General features: G+C 36.9%; 1 protein-coding gene and 1 long non-coding RNA gene across 2 annotated transcripts; one reads left to right on the top strand and one right to left on the bottom strand.

Moving 5' to 3' along the window:
• The first annotated feature begins 20 nt into the window (after positions 1-20).
• Positions 21-16470, top strand: LOC114515774 (E3 ubiquitin-protein ligase ubr3-like). Its single transcript, XM_028535076.1, has 47 exons — positions 21-635; positions 1273-1406; positions 1676-2001; positions 3318-3555; positions 3844-4020; positions 4639-4772; positions 5198-5278; positions 5509-5574; positions 5719-5808; positions 5939-6067; positions 6159-6211; positions 6414-6553; positions 6656-6741; positions 6904-6963; positions 7205-7368; positions 7489-7581; positions 7686-7737; positions 7879-7977; positions 8075-8165; positions 8361-8438; positions 8670-8813; positions 8984-9162; positions 9420-9479; positions 9678-9813; positions 10004-10117; positions 10193-10417; positions 10674-10797; positions 10877-11047; positions 11365-11450; positions 11791-11931; positions 12073-12209; positions 12297-12407; positions 12515-12661; positions 12760-12822; positions 13075-13232; positions 13432-13502; positions 13583-13685; positions 13833-13936; positions 14010-14059; positions 14222-14296; positions 14396-14497; positions 14638-14763; positions 14848-15030; positions 15244-15311; positions 15500-15641; positions 15906-16045; positions 16170-16470. The coding sequence occupies exons 1-47, from the start codon at positions 220-222 to the stop codon at positions 16285-16287; spliced, it is 5985 nt and encodes a 1994-aa protein (XP_028390877.1). The 5' UTR covers positions 21-219; the 3' UTR covers positions 16288-16470.
• A 348-nt stretch (positions 16471-16818) lies between these two features.
• LOC114519207 lies at positions 16819-17944 on the bottom strand. Its single transcript, XR_003686558.1, has 3 exons — positions 17857-17944; positions 17259-17429; positions 16819-16898 (listed from the first exon to the last, which is right to left on the bottom strand). It is a non-coding gene; the product is annotated as an uncharacterized LOC114519207 (long non-coding RNA).
• Between the last annotated feature and the right edge of the window lie 153 nt (positions 17945-18097).

Here is an 18097-nt window from a genome sequence, read left to right as displayed (position 1 = left end):
AGATAAAAGAACCAAAAACCTCACAAGAAAAATCTCACAAGAATGCTTTCACTGTATGTTCCTGTAATTATTTTTTAGGGATATTTGGACGTACCAGATTGTTCTGTGTCTCAAAATGAACGTCTATTGTTCATGTTTATCGCGTGTGTTGTTATGCGTTGAATTAATGTAACGTATATGCGTTGGCATTCTCTTTGTGGCTTCCGGTGATGAGAAAAGATGGCCGACATTCTCAGTCGAGAAAGACAAACAGCATCGGCTTCTCTAAAGGCACAATATGGAACAGAAGTCGGTAAAGCAAAATTAAATTCCGTGCTAAAGACGCTTCTTAATCCTGACAAAAGTTTCACCAATGACATTAAAGATTGGTGCAAATGGTTGATTGCTGGAGGCGAATGTCCAGATGTGTTTCTGAAAAAGTTACGAGATTATGATAGTTCACGGACTTGTGGCTTAGTGTGGCACAAGAATTTTGTTGCTTATCGATGCCGAGACTGTGGTACATCACCTTGTATGTCGATATGTGCTGATTGTTTTCATGGTGGGGATCACAAAGGACATGATTATAACATGTTTAGAAGCCACTCTGGTGGTGCTTGTGACTGTGGTGATGAAAATGTTATGAAGAAAGAAGGGTAGGTATATATTTTATGCCTCACATGCCAAGCAGCAATGATTAATGGTATATACTGTTTCTTTAAAAGCTAGTGTGGATCATCTTTATATAGTTCATTAGATTTAGATTCATATGAAATATTAGATTAATTCAACTCAAATTGGATGGTGTTTGCTACTAACACAGAATTGTGTTTTTATATAAGTAGACATGCTTAGTGTATATAATAGGTAGGTATGTTGTTTTATATTTTATTATAATCTTCATCAGCAACATCACCATCATTTTTCAAAATTTCAAAATTTGCTCCAAAATACAGTAGGCTAATATCATTCAGAACTTTCTGGAATTATCTACATTCAGCAATACAATGCATTTCATATTATTAAAATATTAGTTCAACAATTTCCTGAAATATTTTATACTGTAAACTCTCTGAATCAACTCATAAATGGGAACAAATTAATTGCCTAAGACTTTTCAAATTTGTTTATTGCTATTACTGTGATGATTTTTTTAGATTTTTCCATTACACTGTTTCCATTACAATGTGTTATGTTCTAGTGCTTCAAAACACCCTTTTTTCTTTGTTTTGCTTTATATTAAAGTGTAATCTGTTTAGTAACCTGATTCTATAACCTGATATATATTGTTAGGTTTTGTTCTTCCCATGGTAATAACATATCATCGACTTCATGTCCTCCTAAAGATGTGCTGTACCTACCGAGAGCTGTGATTACTCATCTCTTTAAAAGACTGTATAAAGAAGTGAATACACTTCAGAATGCAGGTATATATTACTGTATTGTTGTAAACATTCCAAGCATCCTTGTGTAGAGTGATGAACAAATTCTTCATTCACTTCATCCATTTTTTTTTCTGTTTTTTCAATTTCACCACTCTCCATTCCAATTATGTACAGTAGCTAATTTTCTGTTTTTAATTCTAATCAAATACTGCATTCAAACACATGTAACATGCATGTACACCATTAAGGTGTGATCTGATAAACATTCATCTTCTTCTTATACTAATTTAAATACTCTTTTTAAATTGAAGATTCAATTTTATCTGGCAATGATGATATTGATGAGATAGTGGATTTTTTACAAGAATTATGCGAAGGAGAAGTGCTACGTGGTATAACTTGTGAGACAATCATAGGAGAATGTTTGGATATAAATCAGTCTAATCAGGAATTAAGACATGTTGAGAGGGAACAATCTTCGTTACATTTTTCACCAACAGTGTACAGAAGGGAAGAATGTTGTGAACGAGAAGCAACAAGTGTTTTAGACTTATTGCTAGATCTTGTTATTAAGTTGGATTTTCCAGAGAAATTGGTCACCTTTCTTCTCCAACTATTGCCCAATCAAGAATACAAGGTACGGGTGCAGTATGCATTACCATGTTTCATACAATATTGTTTTCTCTGACTTGGAATCAAGTGTAGTAAACAAGCTGCAATAACGTTATTATGAAATTACGAAATAACAATAAGAACATTATTGTGAGAAAAAAATTGAAAAGCAAATGTTTTAAATGAGGGCAAGCCACTTGATAAATGGGCCAATACGATCGTAGGTCGAACCTTCGAAAGTCTCTTTGTCTATTTTTAGACAGTTGCTATGCCACACCTCGTTAGAACTTAGAAGTTATTAGAAGACCTGCTTCGCTTCTTTCTGAGAATTATTTTAGAACGTATCTCTAACTCTATTTCTGTGCCGTTTTGGCTTTGCTTTGCAAAATACCAGCAGAAAGTGACATAAAAAGGTGGCACAAAAACATGTTTTTATGGGTTTATGTAACGGTATTCGTGTGAACAGGTTCTACATAAGACCCCGTCTAGGGAGGTCGTGAGTCGAATTTTAGGTTCAACGAGTAAAGAAAAACGTTTTCCTCCTCAAGAAAGAAGTAAAATGAGCTCTAAAGCCTGGTTGTCATATGTCACAGACAGTTGGCGACGTATTGTTTGTGGTCGGTGAGGAAGAAAATTTATACAAAATAACAAAGCACTTTATTCTCCAGTGATCAGTGACCGACAATAGCCATCGCAGACCGTCGATGACATATGAGAACCAGGCTTAATGCTGAGCAAATAGCATGCAAATATTAGATCATATCAGAAATATTAACGTTTGTCATGTCATAATAAATTGATATTTCTGTGAATTTTTGTAAGTATGAGCAGATGTGAATGTTAGACGTGGCTTACGTTCACTTGTAAGTGTCGTGAAGACGTCAAGGTTGCTCATGTAATATTTTCATGCGTGTGCAGTCAACAATGACCGATTTGATCTGTTAGGCCTGGTGCTCATATGTCGCCGACAGTCGGCGATGTATTGTTTGTGGTCGGTGACGAAGAAAATTTATAGAAAATAACATTTGAAGCACTTTATTCTCCAGTCATCGCCGACCGTCGGTGACATATGAGAACCAAGCTTAAAGACAAATTTACATACGACAAAATGGATTTTAGATTTTTTTAATGGCTTCTTAATTTGGCCTTGATGGGCTGGTTAATATGAATACCTCTTTCCAAGACGCTAAAGATAACTTGTAGTAGGCACACTACAAACTAAATAGATAATTGAATGTGCTGTGTCTATTTCTTCCGCCTGGATACGAGGTTGTCCACAATTAGAATATTTTCAACAAGGTAAAGGACAATTTACTGAATTTGTTGTTGTTTTTTAACTAGGTTGCTTTCACCCAAAAATTTTGTCAAAAGTACCAGGAAATTGGGAAATTACTAACGCTGTGCACAACCTTGCAAGAGGTGGAACAACTTTCGAATAGTGTTGTACATATTAGTGTCCAACTATTCAGTAATCAGACTCTTGTGACAAAAATGGTTCAAGAACAAAATTTACTACATGTCATGGTGAAAGTTTTGTTAGAAATGATGAGAACAACGTTAGAGCCGATGAGGGTTAATGGTAAGTCAGTTTTCCTTTTCTTCCTTTGAGGCGAGGCTAAAGCTGGCTATTTTTTGTCTAAGCTTTCAGCATGACAAGCTAGAGTTGTTGTCCTCGGACCTGTTGTTTGAAACCCGATTAGCGCCAACCCCCGGGTTAGAATTTAGTACCTTGCCAAATATGATCTCAATTACACCAGGGAAGATTACAGAAATAACTTATTTAACCTCATAACTTGATAAATAACTGTTGCAAAGTGTGATTTGTAGATCTTATCTAACCGTCTTAATATCGTCTTTGTTATTATAGGTCAAATAGTAAACCATTTGGTTACCAACTGCGACAAGGCTGTGATTAAGTTTCATTGTTACTGGCCAGTGATCAGCGATTTAATCAATGTTGTCACTCATCATAAGATTGCCTACATTTTTATGAATGACCTTGAATTACTTGAAAAGTGGATGAATTTCATGGCGTGTCTTACAGGTGGGAAGGGTTTCCATCACTGACCTATCTAAGTCAGTGGTTTCCAGCTAAATTTCAGTTTTCCATACATTAGGCGCACATTTCAGTTTTCCATACTTTGGGCACATTTGTATTTGTATAGGTAATAGCATGGTTTCGAGTGCAATTTGGAAAAAACATGCACGAGTGAGTCTTTGAAAAACTCACGAGTGCATGTTTTTCCAAATCGCACGAGAATCTATGCTATTACATATTAATAATATACAATTATACTTCGTATCTTTAATTTATTTAAAGACACACCACTCAGGAGCATTTAAAAAACGTCTTAAAGAAATCAGCACTGGGATTTCCTTTTCTTGGCACTGGGATTTCCTAAAAATTGCACTGCTCTAAACCAATCAGAATTAAGAAATTTCTCATGTATATTATTAACATGTATATATGATGTGAAAAGTGCATTTAAAGGCCTCTATATGCGTTTGGGTTTGTTAGAATCCAATTCTCCTTTTGAGTTATGCAATTTTACACAGCGTAGCAAGAAATGCACTTTTTGTTAAACACTAGCCAATGGCAAGTATACTATGGCAAGTGCCAAAGCCAGTAGACCTAAGTATACAATTGTTAATCTTTTAAAAGGTATGAACCGTAACGAACGTGTTGTAACTGAGCACATCAAATATGAGCCAACTACGTACAATGCTGCCTACTTCATTGAAATAGAGGCTGCTTCCTCTCCTATGTGGAGTCTCATTGCTGCTTCATCGGGCTTGGTAAGAGATAATGGAAATTATTGGATTTTTATCTCGTTTGTTAAAGCCATAGGAAGGACACATATAGGTAGTCTAGACGCCGAAAATAACTTAACAGATATGACAATTTGGAAATTCCAATAAGGCTTAATCCGGATTAAGGCTGTTTTCCACTTACGCGTTTTTCACACGCACGTACACGCACGTAAAAGTCTCCTTATACATGTTACCTTTGAAAAAACTAAGTGAATAAATTGAAGTAACTTAGTTTTCTGCATATTTTAGTATGCATTAGTTGACCTAGATGTTAAATAATAAAAATTTGAAAGCATTTAAAATTTTCCTTACGTGTACGTGCGTATAAAAAACGCTTAAGTGGAAAGCAGCCTTTAAAGTCATCACATGAAATGCGCTCTGTTTAAATCACTCTCCATGATTTTTTTTAGAATGACAAAACATGCTTGTTAAATGTCATCCGGCAAGCATCGCTGGCCTTGGCCCGTTGGCAAACAAACGTCGGTCTTCAGGTAAAATCCAGAGAAATAAAACAAGGTTTGGTATGTTGGGCAAATTTAAGAAAATGAGCCTGCAACCTTTTCATTTAACTCACTTGCAATAATTTCAATCACTACTTCAGCCAGACTACTTTAGATCGATGAAAAACAACAATTCTGATTAATTTATCTGTCTAGAACTTACTCAAACACAGTATACGTAAGAGAAACGTATGTGAGATAAATTCATTTTCTATTCACAGCCTTCAAGAGCTGAGGTCAGTTTTCACCTCCCGTTACTTCGCTATTTTTCTGGATTCGTCAAACAGGTACTTCTTTCTAACTTATAATTTCGTAATTTACCCACTTTTATTTCAGGCAACATCACTCCAATCGTCAATCATCATTAATAATAATACATATAAAAAGTTCATATTTATTAAGAAAGTTGTTTTCGTATTTGTACCAACTAGGCAATGTTGCAGTTCAATATGAATTTTGAAGATTTTCAATTTGATCTTTGTCTTCTGACCAAGTTGCTAGAGTGGCCAGTGTGCATACAGGTACACCTATACGCATGTTTTTGTGCCATTTTTCCATCAGTTCCAAACTGTTCTTTCAGTAAAACAGTGTTCAACTTATTTCAAAACGACATCATCGCATGGTTCATGTATGTCTCATATTTTGACACAGGCTGCTGTTTGTGAGATCAGAGCTGGTATGTGGACTCGCAATGGTAACCAGATTCAAGCACAGAGCGCCTGGTATCATCAATGTCATTTCTCAAACTCAATGCTCGACTTGGACATTTTCTTTCTTCAGGTAATATTTTCTTTCTTCTGATATTTATCACGTCATTACGATGACCCATTTTGACATGCCATTCTGAATACTTGGTTGTTTATTATGATAGATATGTGCCGCACAATTGGAACCGGAATACTTTCTCGATGTTCTGCTTGAGAGGTAGCTAAGTTAGGAGTAGCTGCAACTCGTTTTTCATGCACCAGTGAATGTGTATTAAACATTCATCTATGCACTCGCATTTGTCTTTCAATGCTCTGTCTTTCCAAGCGAGCTTCTAGAAAGTGGGTATACTTCAATTTTATAATTAGAGAGCGAAATTTTGATCTTATATATTGTGCACGTATTGTATCGCTATATGCAGATTTCGTGTTGAACATTGGTTTACGTTTCCGAGTGAACTCGAGTCGTGTTCTCCTGGTATTGACGATGATAACAAAGAAATGATGGTGGAGGGTGTACTCTCCTTGATCATAACACTCTTAAGCTGCAGACTTCATTTTGGTATGACCAAGTTCATAATATATTCATTGCTTTTATTGTTGCTGCTCAGCATGATTGCTTGAGGTTGTGAATGTAATAAAGTTGGGTTCTTATTTGTTAAAGGAATGACTGTGGAAGAAACATTACGTCTGGAAATGGTTACTCTCTTGTGTTTTGCTGATAAAACACATAGCCAACTTGTTGATCTAATATCCTTTTAAATATCTTGTTTTAAACAATATAATAACTAAATCAGGATTATTCACGATTCCACACAAAATGATTATGTGCTTGAAAAGAGCATGTTCCTAAACTATGAAATGAATACCCTGATAAAAGGTTAACTTATGTTTTTTCCTTAACTTTGTCACGTACCAGAGCGATACGGTCAAACAATGAATGCCCAACTTTTTGAAAAGATTTTAAAAGAGGTACAAGCGTTATCTATATGCTTCTTTTTGTACCAAAAAAACCATGCATGAGTGAGTACAAATTGTCGGTACCTGGTGAAAAGAGAATATCCGGCATATACCCGGGGCTTTATAGCGCTATCCAATCATCGTATGACCGGTGCCATTGGAGAAAGCAATTTCCACCCTAATGACCATTGTTCATAAATACACATTTTGAAATTTGGTTTTATGTACTGTAAAATATATCTTTCGCTTTTAGATCTCTGATTACAAACATCCAGGTTGTGACAGCAACGGAATGCAGCAGGGAATGTATACGTTGAAATCTGAATATTGGGAAACTCATTTTGATCCAGTCCATGCTATATTGAGAGCCTTCAATAGACGGCAATTCCAGTCGGCAATGGAGCGATATACGACACAGTGAGTGTCCAGCATTTGATTTTGTTAGGAATCAAGTTTTCCCATCCAATTCGTAAGCCAATTGCCATGATTTCAGTGCAATAGATTCGATATTATTCTTAATCATCATTCTTTTCCTAGTTTACGACAGCAAAATTCCTGCTATATGACGTCATCATGGCCACCATTTCGGCCTCTAACACCAGTCCCCAAATCATTCAATGGATTATCCAGGTACAGAAAGAGTGTTGAAGCGGATCTTTCAGTATGAAAAATAATATTTCCCATTTTGCTTGATTGTGATAAACTCAAACGATGGATTTTCATATCAATGTTAGATTGCTTCATTGCAAGAAATTACATCGGATGCTGTACCTAATATTGTATAAGGTATTTATGCAAAATGTGAATTGTATTGTTTTAGTCTCAGTTGTGTCAAATGTGTGGCGTGCATGTGTGTGTGTGTCGATTCTTAAAATGTGCCTCCGTGTGTTGTATTTAAATTTACTGAACGTTCTCTTTTCAACATAGGCCACAACAAATGTTACTTCATTATCAGAGCCCATAGTTTATATGACAGTCCATCTAACAGCGTTAGCAGTTCAGTCATCTCCCTCATGTCTTCAAATGGTAAGCTATGGTACTGGTAACAGTGTTGTAAATTGCATACAGTCGTTTTTCGCTGTTTTGAGAAGCTATATGTGTTTGTTTGTTCGTTTTTCTTTAGTTACCACGAGCCTATCAACCTTCATTAAGAGATAGAAATGACACTGGTTCTGTTATCGTAACAAGATGTTTACACTTTTTGGATCGACATGGTTAGTCGGAACGTCAACATTCTTTATTTTTTGTCTTATTCAAATACGTTGTAATGGATAAACCATCATGTGTTTATAAGCTCTAATGTGATTATAATACAGCATGAAAGCTAGAATCAAAATGAGCCGATTGTAAATAAACCAGTGCATGTTTGTAATAGCAAGCACGCCGACTACAAATTTTGCTCTTTATAGGTCGACGCGTGAAAAATCTTCATGTGAACGAAGATTACAAAGAAATTAACGAGACGTTATTAACAGACCTTATGTATGGTTAGTACTTAGCAGTATATACATTTATAATGCAATCAAGTAAAGATCAACTTATAGACAACGGCGCAGCCAATTTTTTGTTCTTGCCATGTCCCGTCTTCCGTTCATGCCATGTTGGTTACTGTAGAAACATTTTCTCGCGAGCGTTAATTATACAGTTACTTCGTCTTTCTTTCCTCTCAAGCGACTCAACTTCGCGGTTACGATGACCTCCAAACTTCGTTTGTTTAGATCCTGGGTTAGTTCTGGATATTAGGACGACATCAGTGCGTGAAGTCTCTCTCATACTGGGACACACCCTGCATTACAGATTAGATCCTCCAATATTTGCTACGATATTGCCATATATGAATACTGTACTGAGTCGTGCTTTGAGTAAGTTGGTCATTTTTGTATGTGTTGTTATAACATGCATAACCAAAAAATATAACGTGTCCAAAGTTTTAAATATCGACGGGGTGAATATAAATATGTTTTATAGCTTACATTACGTAATTGTCGATCTATCAATCAATAACAATCTATCGATTGTTTTTATGTTGTAGATAATTCATGCTCTCAACCAGAGAGAGACTCGCAATTACAGCATATTCAATATTTGCTGGAAACTCTTCCTGCCTACAGATACAACATGGCCAAGAGCTTGATTTCTTATTTAATAAGATATATTGAGAAGGAGCAAATTTCCATGAAGAATCTTTCGCTTATATGTGACGACTCACAGGTATTTGCCTTTAGTTTCTGTCCCTGTAACTCTTCGGTAAAGATTCCTACACAGAAAAGGTACTTCTGTGAGGCGCTTTACGGTTCCCATATACCTTTAAAAAAAAGCGATCGCGGAAAATCAATCAGTCGAAATTTTGCATTGAATAGAAATCCCCGCTTATACATTCTTTCGCTCCAGTTTTAATTCCAAGGCTATAACTTTAATGTAAAATATTTCGTATATTTGAATGTGATTTTTTTCTTCCAATTTTGAAGCCACTAGAGTTGACTATGCTGTTCTCGTTCCTTATCAAGTACCACGAGAAATTATTCCGGGTTTGTTCTTAGTTTCTTTGCTCGCAACCATTCTTATTTTCACCACCATCTCCTGGGTATTATAAGCAGATCTAAGACTTTGTGTACACGGTAACGTTTTGGAGAGTTCTCATTTTTGTTTTCCTTGCATCCCTTTGCATCATTTAGTTTCTCTTTTCTCTGCAAACACACCGCTGACGCGCCCTTATTTTCTTCTAGGTCTATCGACGTTGTGATGATCTTCCTAGAGATATTTCCAGGCTTGAATTTCCTTCAGATTATCTGGTAGACAATATACGACACGAACCAAGAATAACGCCAGAGTTAGCCAGCATGTTAAATTTATACAGTCAAGGTACAAACTAAATGTGATCTCAAATAGATCTTTGTTTTTGAACTTCCGTATCCCTAATATCCCTTCACTCATTCATATCCCTCATCGAGTGAGCTAAGCATTACTGTATTCTATTTAAAAATTATAAAAATTGTATCTTTCATACGCACCATTTAAAATAACAAGAATATTTTTGTATTTTATTTGTTAGACAGTTTCGAAGAAAAGCAAAGGTCCTTGGCTTCAACGACTTCTGTAGTTTCTACTGATTCAAGTATGCAGTGTATGGTAGACGAGTTCATGGAGATCACACATATTTCAAGAGGTGAAGAATCTCCACATATTCTTCTCTCGATGTGTGCTTTTCTGAGATAAAATACGATATGGGTTTCTTTTTCAGAACTGGCCGTGTGCTTTCTTCAGAAATACGAACAGAACCTGGAGATAGCAGTAAATATTTTTCTAGAAAACTCTTCATCCTTCACTGAAAGCACAGTATCCAGTGGTTCTTGCATAGCAATGGATGTTGATGGCGCTCATGGTGTTGATAGTAACCAGGGTCCTGTGGTAAAGATTTCGTCCCAAATTTGTAGCATGGAAAGTGAGCTGGAAAGTAGCAACTGTAGTAAGTTGAGATACTAAATATTGACTGCAATTTCAGATTAAACCTCAATCATGCACCTCAATAGATCTGGTCAGAGCATTGCACCAAAATGGCATGCTGCAAAAGAATGTGAAAGTATATAATATCTATTTCAGTTGCTCCTGATTAGGTCCACATGATTTATACAAATTACTATTAATTCTCTCGAACATACAAGGTGTCGTTTTTCGTAACCGCTCCTGGTTGGCGCAGCATATAATTTGATTCCTATTTCTAGGTTTACTAGAAAATCCAGACGATTGCCCATCAAGCGCTGGCGTTTTGAACTACAGTATATTGTCTCTACTAATGAAACTAAAGAGTGTTCTTCAGATGACCGTTGCTTCACCCGTGTCACCCCGGTAAGAAATGCTTCATATATATCTGGTTAGACCATTGCATTATAAATTCTGAATACGAAATACATCCTTCGTTGTTTAGGTGCCCTCGAGTTCCAGTCGTGAATGATGGTGTGAAAAAAATAGACAAATTACTGGAGTTAATTTGCTGTTTAAACTCATCGAACGTGGAAGCGGTTGATAAGCTAGAAACGAAATGTTCATTGAGCCCAACCGATGATATTGAGGATCCACTCCTCAAACAAGAGTTAAAGTAGGTGCACACAGAAGAGTACATTCGTAAATATGTCAGGACAAAATATCCTGTTTGGGATTAACTATACAATTCAACTGCAATTAACATCCAACAGTTTGTTAAATAACAATATGTTTCCTACAATGTATTTATTTGCCGCAGTCTTCTACCTTTAGTATCAATACGTACCACTGACCGTTATAAAATACTTGCTTTGTACTAGCCTGGAATGTAGTTTATTCTTTTCGAAATTTGCTTCTTTTCTATTTTCAATCCTGCCCTACTTACTATGAGGACAGCTCTATGCAAATGGAAAGCCTTGATGTTTATTTTAGGAAAAAAAGAGCGGAGGAATCCCGAAAAAGAGCGTTGGATGAATGTCGACGACTGCAGGAGTCTTTCCTTCAAAAGCACTGTCCAGGTGCTGTGAAGTGTGAACTATTTTGACATTGTATTTTTTCGCCTTATGATATTCCTGCCTAATGGTGATAAAAGTTCGTTGACATTTACGTAAATAAGATTCAGTTCATCATCCCAAGGCCACAAATCAGAACTAGCAAAGTACATGTCAAGGGAAATCATATCATCAAGATATTATGTGATTGCATAGGCCGAAAAAGTGGGGGTAACAGGGACCTTGCCCCAATTTGCCAATCTCTGTATGAATTTGTAAGCAATGTTTTCAACCGCAGCACCTGGTCCATTGTTGTATCAGTCTTGGATAAGAATGAACTGACTGTAAGTTAATGTTTTTTTATCAGGTACAAGCCGTGGTGCGGGTGGTGAATTAAGGTTTCCTGAGAGTAAAGTGGAATTATTTGAATGTGCAATATGTAATCAAAGCGTTTCGTCAACTGAAGAAGAACCTGTTGGCTATGTCGCATTCCTTCAATCAGGAACCGGTAAGCACTGAACTTCATGTAAGACACCGTGAAATTAAGAATTTTCTTGGAGACTGGAATAATATTTTTGTTTGCCGAAATGTCTATTTTATAACTGAACAACAAAATATGAAGTGACATTGCGATGTATTTATGTTTTAGTTTTAAAACATCGCAAAAGATCGGACACATCAAAGCCACCATATGTTTCAAATGAAGGATCATCATCTAGTGAATCATCCTGCTGTGGCTCCATTTATTCTGCAAGACGAAAATTTTTGCTAACATATTTTGAAAAGGTAGGTTTGGATATCGCCCTCTCTTACATCCAGAAGAGATAAGAAAAAGATAAGTTATATTTCATGTCCAAATTACCTTATACCCAGAATAAAGCTACTCAAGCATCTGAACTTGGCATTGATGGTGGTGTTCATATTCAATCTTGTGGTCATTGTCTGCACTTGAAATGTCATCACACCTATCTCCAGTCGCTTAAGGTGGGTCATGTGAACCTATTTCTAAAGACGAAGTGGGAAATTCAAAACGTCTATTCCATCAATTTATCTGATGAATTGACTACAATCCGGTTTAATATTTCTTCTAGGACGAGCGGGCCTCGTTTCATCGACACCAACATGTTTATGATGTTACAAAAGAGGAATTTATTTGCCCCGTTTGTCGGCGTTTAGGAAACGCCATTCTGCCAATATTGCCTTCGGAGGTTATGCCACCGATGTATAGCAGGGATAAGGTATTCTTTCTTTTATCAGATGTGCATGGAGAAGTATTTTTCAAAGTATTTCAAAGGTTGATTGTGGTTATCTCTAATGAATATGTTCGTATTTTTAGGCTGTATGTCATGCAGATGTTCTGCGTGAGTTGGAGGCAACGATGCGGAAATCGTGTAATAATGTACGTTTGGTAGAGTATAATATGAAAATTTTAGCCTCTATAGCGTGGCAATTCTTGCCGCATTCGAAATTACGTTCATCGAGCTTTTGAGAGGGAGCAAGTTACTATATTTACACTGACATCCCACAAGTTGGGACGCAGAACTCCGGTGGTCAGATATAGTGTAATGATAATCTCATCATAATCCACACAGGTGAAAGGCTAATGACAATGAGTTGCGTAGAACCTAATCAAACTTTAAAATCCTTCCAGAACTGGACGAGGTTAACGACAAGTGCTCTGCAACCGAGTGTTTTAACCACGTCCGTGACGTTTCTGGTTGACACAATCAATCGCTTAAAATTGAAAGAAGAACATGACAATATGACGATAGCACAACACAAATTTTCACTCATTCTTGAAACCGCCAGGTACACTTTTCATATTTTCCAGTCTTGTTTTACTAATTAGGATGATCATAACTCGACTACAAAGCATTTCAATGACGTAATAGGGTGAAGAAATATGTTGTGAATGTTGGGATGTATTCAAAATGCTGCGTTGCATACGAGCGAAGAGATCTTTCTTGTTAAATGTTCATCATATTTATCATTTTCAATGGTTCTGTAGATCCAACCTTGAAGCAGAACATATCGCAATGCAAGCTGGAAAGTTATCTTCCACAAGAAAACGTTTTTACGGTAATATTCAAATAACTTTTGCCGTTGTATTTTCTCACATCTCGTAGCATTTGGGCGTCAATTATTTAATTTATTTGTAGGTACATTGTTGCAAACTTTGCAATTCCAATGTCAGACGCATGTTCGTCCACTGTGCCACGTCTTTGCGCGTTTGACCGGAAAACCTGTGGAATGTTACGGGAAGTAAGTTAATAAAGTACTGTGTACAAATCTCGGAATACACTGATGACCGTCGCACGCATGGGTTTCTACCGTCCAGAATACGAAACTTGATTGTTTCGATCTAAGAATGTCACTATGCTGGAGTTAAACCGTGAGGTTCTATTTCAGGTCAGACGACGAAATTCCAGGAAAAGACGTGCCTTTGTTGTTATGGGATTGTGTCTGCTTGCTTCTTCAGCTTGTTTTATCCTGGCCAGCTCCACTTAATCTTAGTAAGTACTCCATAAATAAGCGGAGAAAGCGATTTGTCAGAGCAATGCCTTAAATTACACCCTTTTATCGCAGGAAGTTTTCAATGTTTGGTACAGATTGTTTTCAATGTTGTTCTGGTTCAAGTAAGTTACCAAAATAAATGTTGAAATTAGGCTATTGCAGCTTCTAATATTCCAGCGTCATTCGATGGAGTTGTCCTTCAATGTTAATCGATATTTTAACCAATTATATAGGTATGAAGTTTTACCAAAGCTAAAGTAGTACGATTATTGTTTATTTGCTAGGCGTTTGTGAAAACCTTCTGTGCTCTCACTGAAGACGAAAGAAAGTCATGGAAAGTTTGCGCAAAAAAATGCAAGGTATTTTCCAAAATAATACAACATGGTGTGTTCTGTATTGTAACAGCAAACTATCACAGCTCGTTTCCTCCGTTTATCTCGGTTGATTTTACTTGACAGGGAGTTGGTGTTACTCGTTTGGAAACAGACGCATTGATGGGTTACGTTTGTTCGCATTTGGCCGATAGTAAGTTCTGTCGAGCGACAGAGGAATGTCCTGGGGTGAGTCTTGTAGATCGTACTTTTTTTCTTATGGTTAAGAAGGTTGACGCTAGTCAAAATATACCGTATACCGGGGCTTGCAGACACTGGTCTTAGTGCTTCAAAAATGGTGATTCATTTTTCTTTGTTGTAATTTGTAGATATCGCAATCAGTCTGGTCACCTCATTCAGTTGAAACAACTTTACAGAAACGCTGTCTTCCATTCCTACGACTTGTTTCATCTTTGTCGACGTTATGTTACTCTACTGAATGTTCTGTCACACAAGTTAGTTGCCACTTTCATTGTGTAATGTACCCAGTTTAATCAACCGCTGCAACCCTCTTAAGTTTATCACTATTTTTTTCCTAGGATGATGAAAATGAGTTTTTTTTATTAACTCAATCACTGGCTCTTCATAATGAGACTGTACCAAGTCCATCATTCTCCATCACCGATTGTTTCAAATGGTCACATGAAGCGCCTTTAACGTTGATAAAAACTTGGTGTAAACAATTACGTCATGTCTCTCATCGACACGACTCATTTTCTAAGGTAGCTACAAACAGTGAATATAGTGTGAATCCCAACGGAATTTCATAATAACGTTGCATAAGAAGTTAGAGTTACCTGTCGTCAGTGACAGAATTTGCCTACGTCTAAATCTTTGACTACGTCTAAATCTAAATTTTTTTATCTGGAATTTTTCAGTTTGAAATTTCCGTTTAACAAGTACATATCATGCACTACTTCTGTGCACGTTTTTAGGACTTATTTCCAGGAATGGATGAATGGGAAACACCAAGATTAATGGAATTACCTGAACGCTATTGTCTGTAAGTTTGTTAATCGCAGGAAGCAATGCTTTTTATGTCTGTGGAGAATAGACAGAACATCCCCCTGTAAAGTCCACAATCTTTAACCCTCCGAGTTGAAATCTTGCTGCAATACTGGATAGCATTTGGATAGCGCGGCGCCGTTCACATTGTCATTGGATCTTACTGGTTTTACATCTAATTTTCAGTTTATTTCAAACGTATCGCAAGAAATCGTGTGAAATATGCGAGACAATCCCAGAAGAACCAACGTTGTGTTTAGTATGTGGAGCATTCCTTTGTTTACGAGGCAAATGCTGTGAGCGACAAAATACACGTGAATGTGTAAGGGTAAGTTGACCCTCATCTCTTCATACCGGATTTGATCGTAACCTTTCCGCACGCCCACCTTTAAAGGTGAAAACCAAACAATCTTGTTTTTATCCTAGCATTCCCGGCAATATTTTTAGTGTTTATTCAAGACATGTCGAAAGTTTTTCGGTCTTCGAAAATCTTGGAAGTCTTCGAGGTTTCTCGCGTTTCAACCACGAAGTTCGTCTGCACCGCAGCGGGCAGATCACTGTTTTACGGAGAAATTTTATCTTTTCGTTTTAGCACGCAAAGGAGTGTGGTTATGGCACTGCAGTTTTCCTAATATTAATGTCATCGAGCATATTTGTAATCCGTGGTGAGAAAGCAAGTGTCTGGGGCTCAATATACCTCGATGAATTTGGCGAAGAAGACATCGATTTAAGGTCAGTTGAAACTAGTTGAAGCAATGTAATCTTACGGCTTTATTTTTCCCTTACGAAGGCCCTGCGCAAGAGCCTGGTGAACAGTTCTTATGTTAATGTTAATTGACCATAATTACATTTTCAGAAGAGGCAAGCCTTTATTTTTGTGCCGAGATCGCTATATGAAACTTCAAGAACAATGGATTACTCATAATTTTGACAGTATCTGTAAAACATGGCTGCCACATCATAATAATTTGTAAATTATCATGTTGACATATGTAAAAATTGCATAAATATTTGTGTACAGATTTTCCAAAGTTTCTATGACTATGTATTTTATATTTATAAGAGCATAATTTTGCGTGAAAGATGATATATAATTATTAAATGTGAACGAAGCTTACTACGACGTGTCATGTACTTCATTACGTTAATTAAACTGATTAAACTAATACCCGCTGTGCTAAGCCTGCGTTTTAAACGTTTTGGGGGCATTTCTGAGCCATCTTTGGATTTTTTGGAAAACACGGATACCGCACAAGAAATAAGACACGAGAATAAAATTAAAGTGAACTATACATATTTTCATGTGTTCAAAACGAGCAAACTCAGCCTTAAACAACAGCGCTCGCTTGAGTAATAGATGTTTCAACGCTGTGCTTTTTGCCAACAGTACATGCAAGACTGCAATGCAGCTAGGTTTCTAAATTTCCCGGAGAATGTAGTTGCAAGATTTAAATAAATGAGCACCTGTCTGCACCCGCATGGCGTGTGGCCTCTCTCTAACAATTAATGACTTGCCTGAACGTTATTGATCCTTGGTTGACTTGTTTACGACGATGCTTATCTTTCCAGATGACAACGAGTACCACTTAAGAAAAAAATTTAGTTTGTTTCAGTCAATGGCGGAAACCCACGGATTCACTACGGGCTACATAGGCTGAAGCCTACAGACCTGTGATTTCTGGAGTTTTTGTTTGTTTATCGTGCTTCCTATTTTTCTTCTAAATTGAGCATTGAGTACGTAGATGAGCTGATTTCCTTAACCCAGACATTAATTCAGTTTCATGCTAGCTGATTTCTACTTATTAATATTATTGTTACTCTGAGTTAACAATCCGTGGTTAACTCACTGATCGAGAGTCGTTCTTCAATATTTCCCGGCCTGTAGGCGAACATCCCCGGTCTGTTATTAAACCTGCTAATCTGTACTTCTGCCAGCTTGTTGTACCTTGCATTGTCTTGTTTTTCTTTTTTACTTTTGCATTTTCTGCATACCCAAAATAGCTAGACACCAGTGACTTTCAAAGTATTTGGGGAATCCAAGGTATATAACTCCCACACTTGCTGCCAACGATCTAACATCACTGCAATTGTCGATCTTATTGTCGATTTTCACGAACTGCAATTAATGAAAGAGCGAACATTAGTTACAATCACGGAATTCTGGATGGTTTCAACGTTACTACAAGAAATTATGGCTTAACCATATAATGGTATACTACAGATGACATGTATGTTTACGGGAGCGCGCACGCCTTTGTGCTTTATAGTCTCGGTGGTTTCGCGAGACAAATGAACTCCTGTCGATTCGTGTCCGATAAAGAAGATAATTTAAACTAAAGCTACACAGAGTCCAAATGGTATTGTAAAACACCATTATACAGGCAAAAGTTTAAGGGCTTACACATTTAAAACAAGACGAAGGCTCACGAAGCTTTAGCTATGTCAAGACACTCAGATCTTTAGGAAGTGAATATGTTAAGCCAGAACCTTAACATTAAACAAAGCACGACCTAAACACAACTAATATATCAAACATCACTCACGTTTGCTTTAGGTGAGCAAACGGCCATAATATGAGGGTTTTATTTGAGCTTCTTTCTTTATAAATGTACCGGTCGTTCGATACCACATCTTGGCACAGCGAAAATCGAGTTTCAGTTATTCAGACTCGCCTCGCAAATTAGAACCATTCCTCTTCTTCCTATTGGTCAAATTGTTTCATTCGAACATTGGTCGGATGGTCATACACAAAAGACAATCCAATCTTAAATGATCATAAGGGTG

This window comes from Dendronephthya gigantea, unplaced genomic scaffold (genome assembly GCF_004324835.1).
Source record: "Dendronephthya gigantea isolate DGI-Jeju-01 unplaced genomic scaffold, DenGig_1.0 000000F, whole genome shotgun sequence".
Lineage (NCBI taxonomy): Eukaryota > Metazoa > Cnidaria > Anthozoa > Malacalcyonacea > Nephtheidae > Dendronephthya > Dendronephthya gigantea.
The sequence above is the reverse complement of the archived record's forward strand: the minus strand, read 5'-3'. Positions and strand labels throughout refer to the sequence as shown.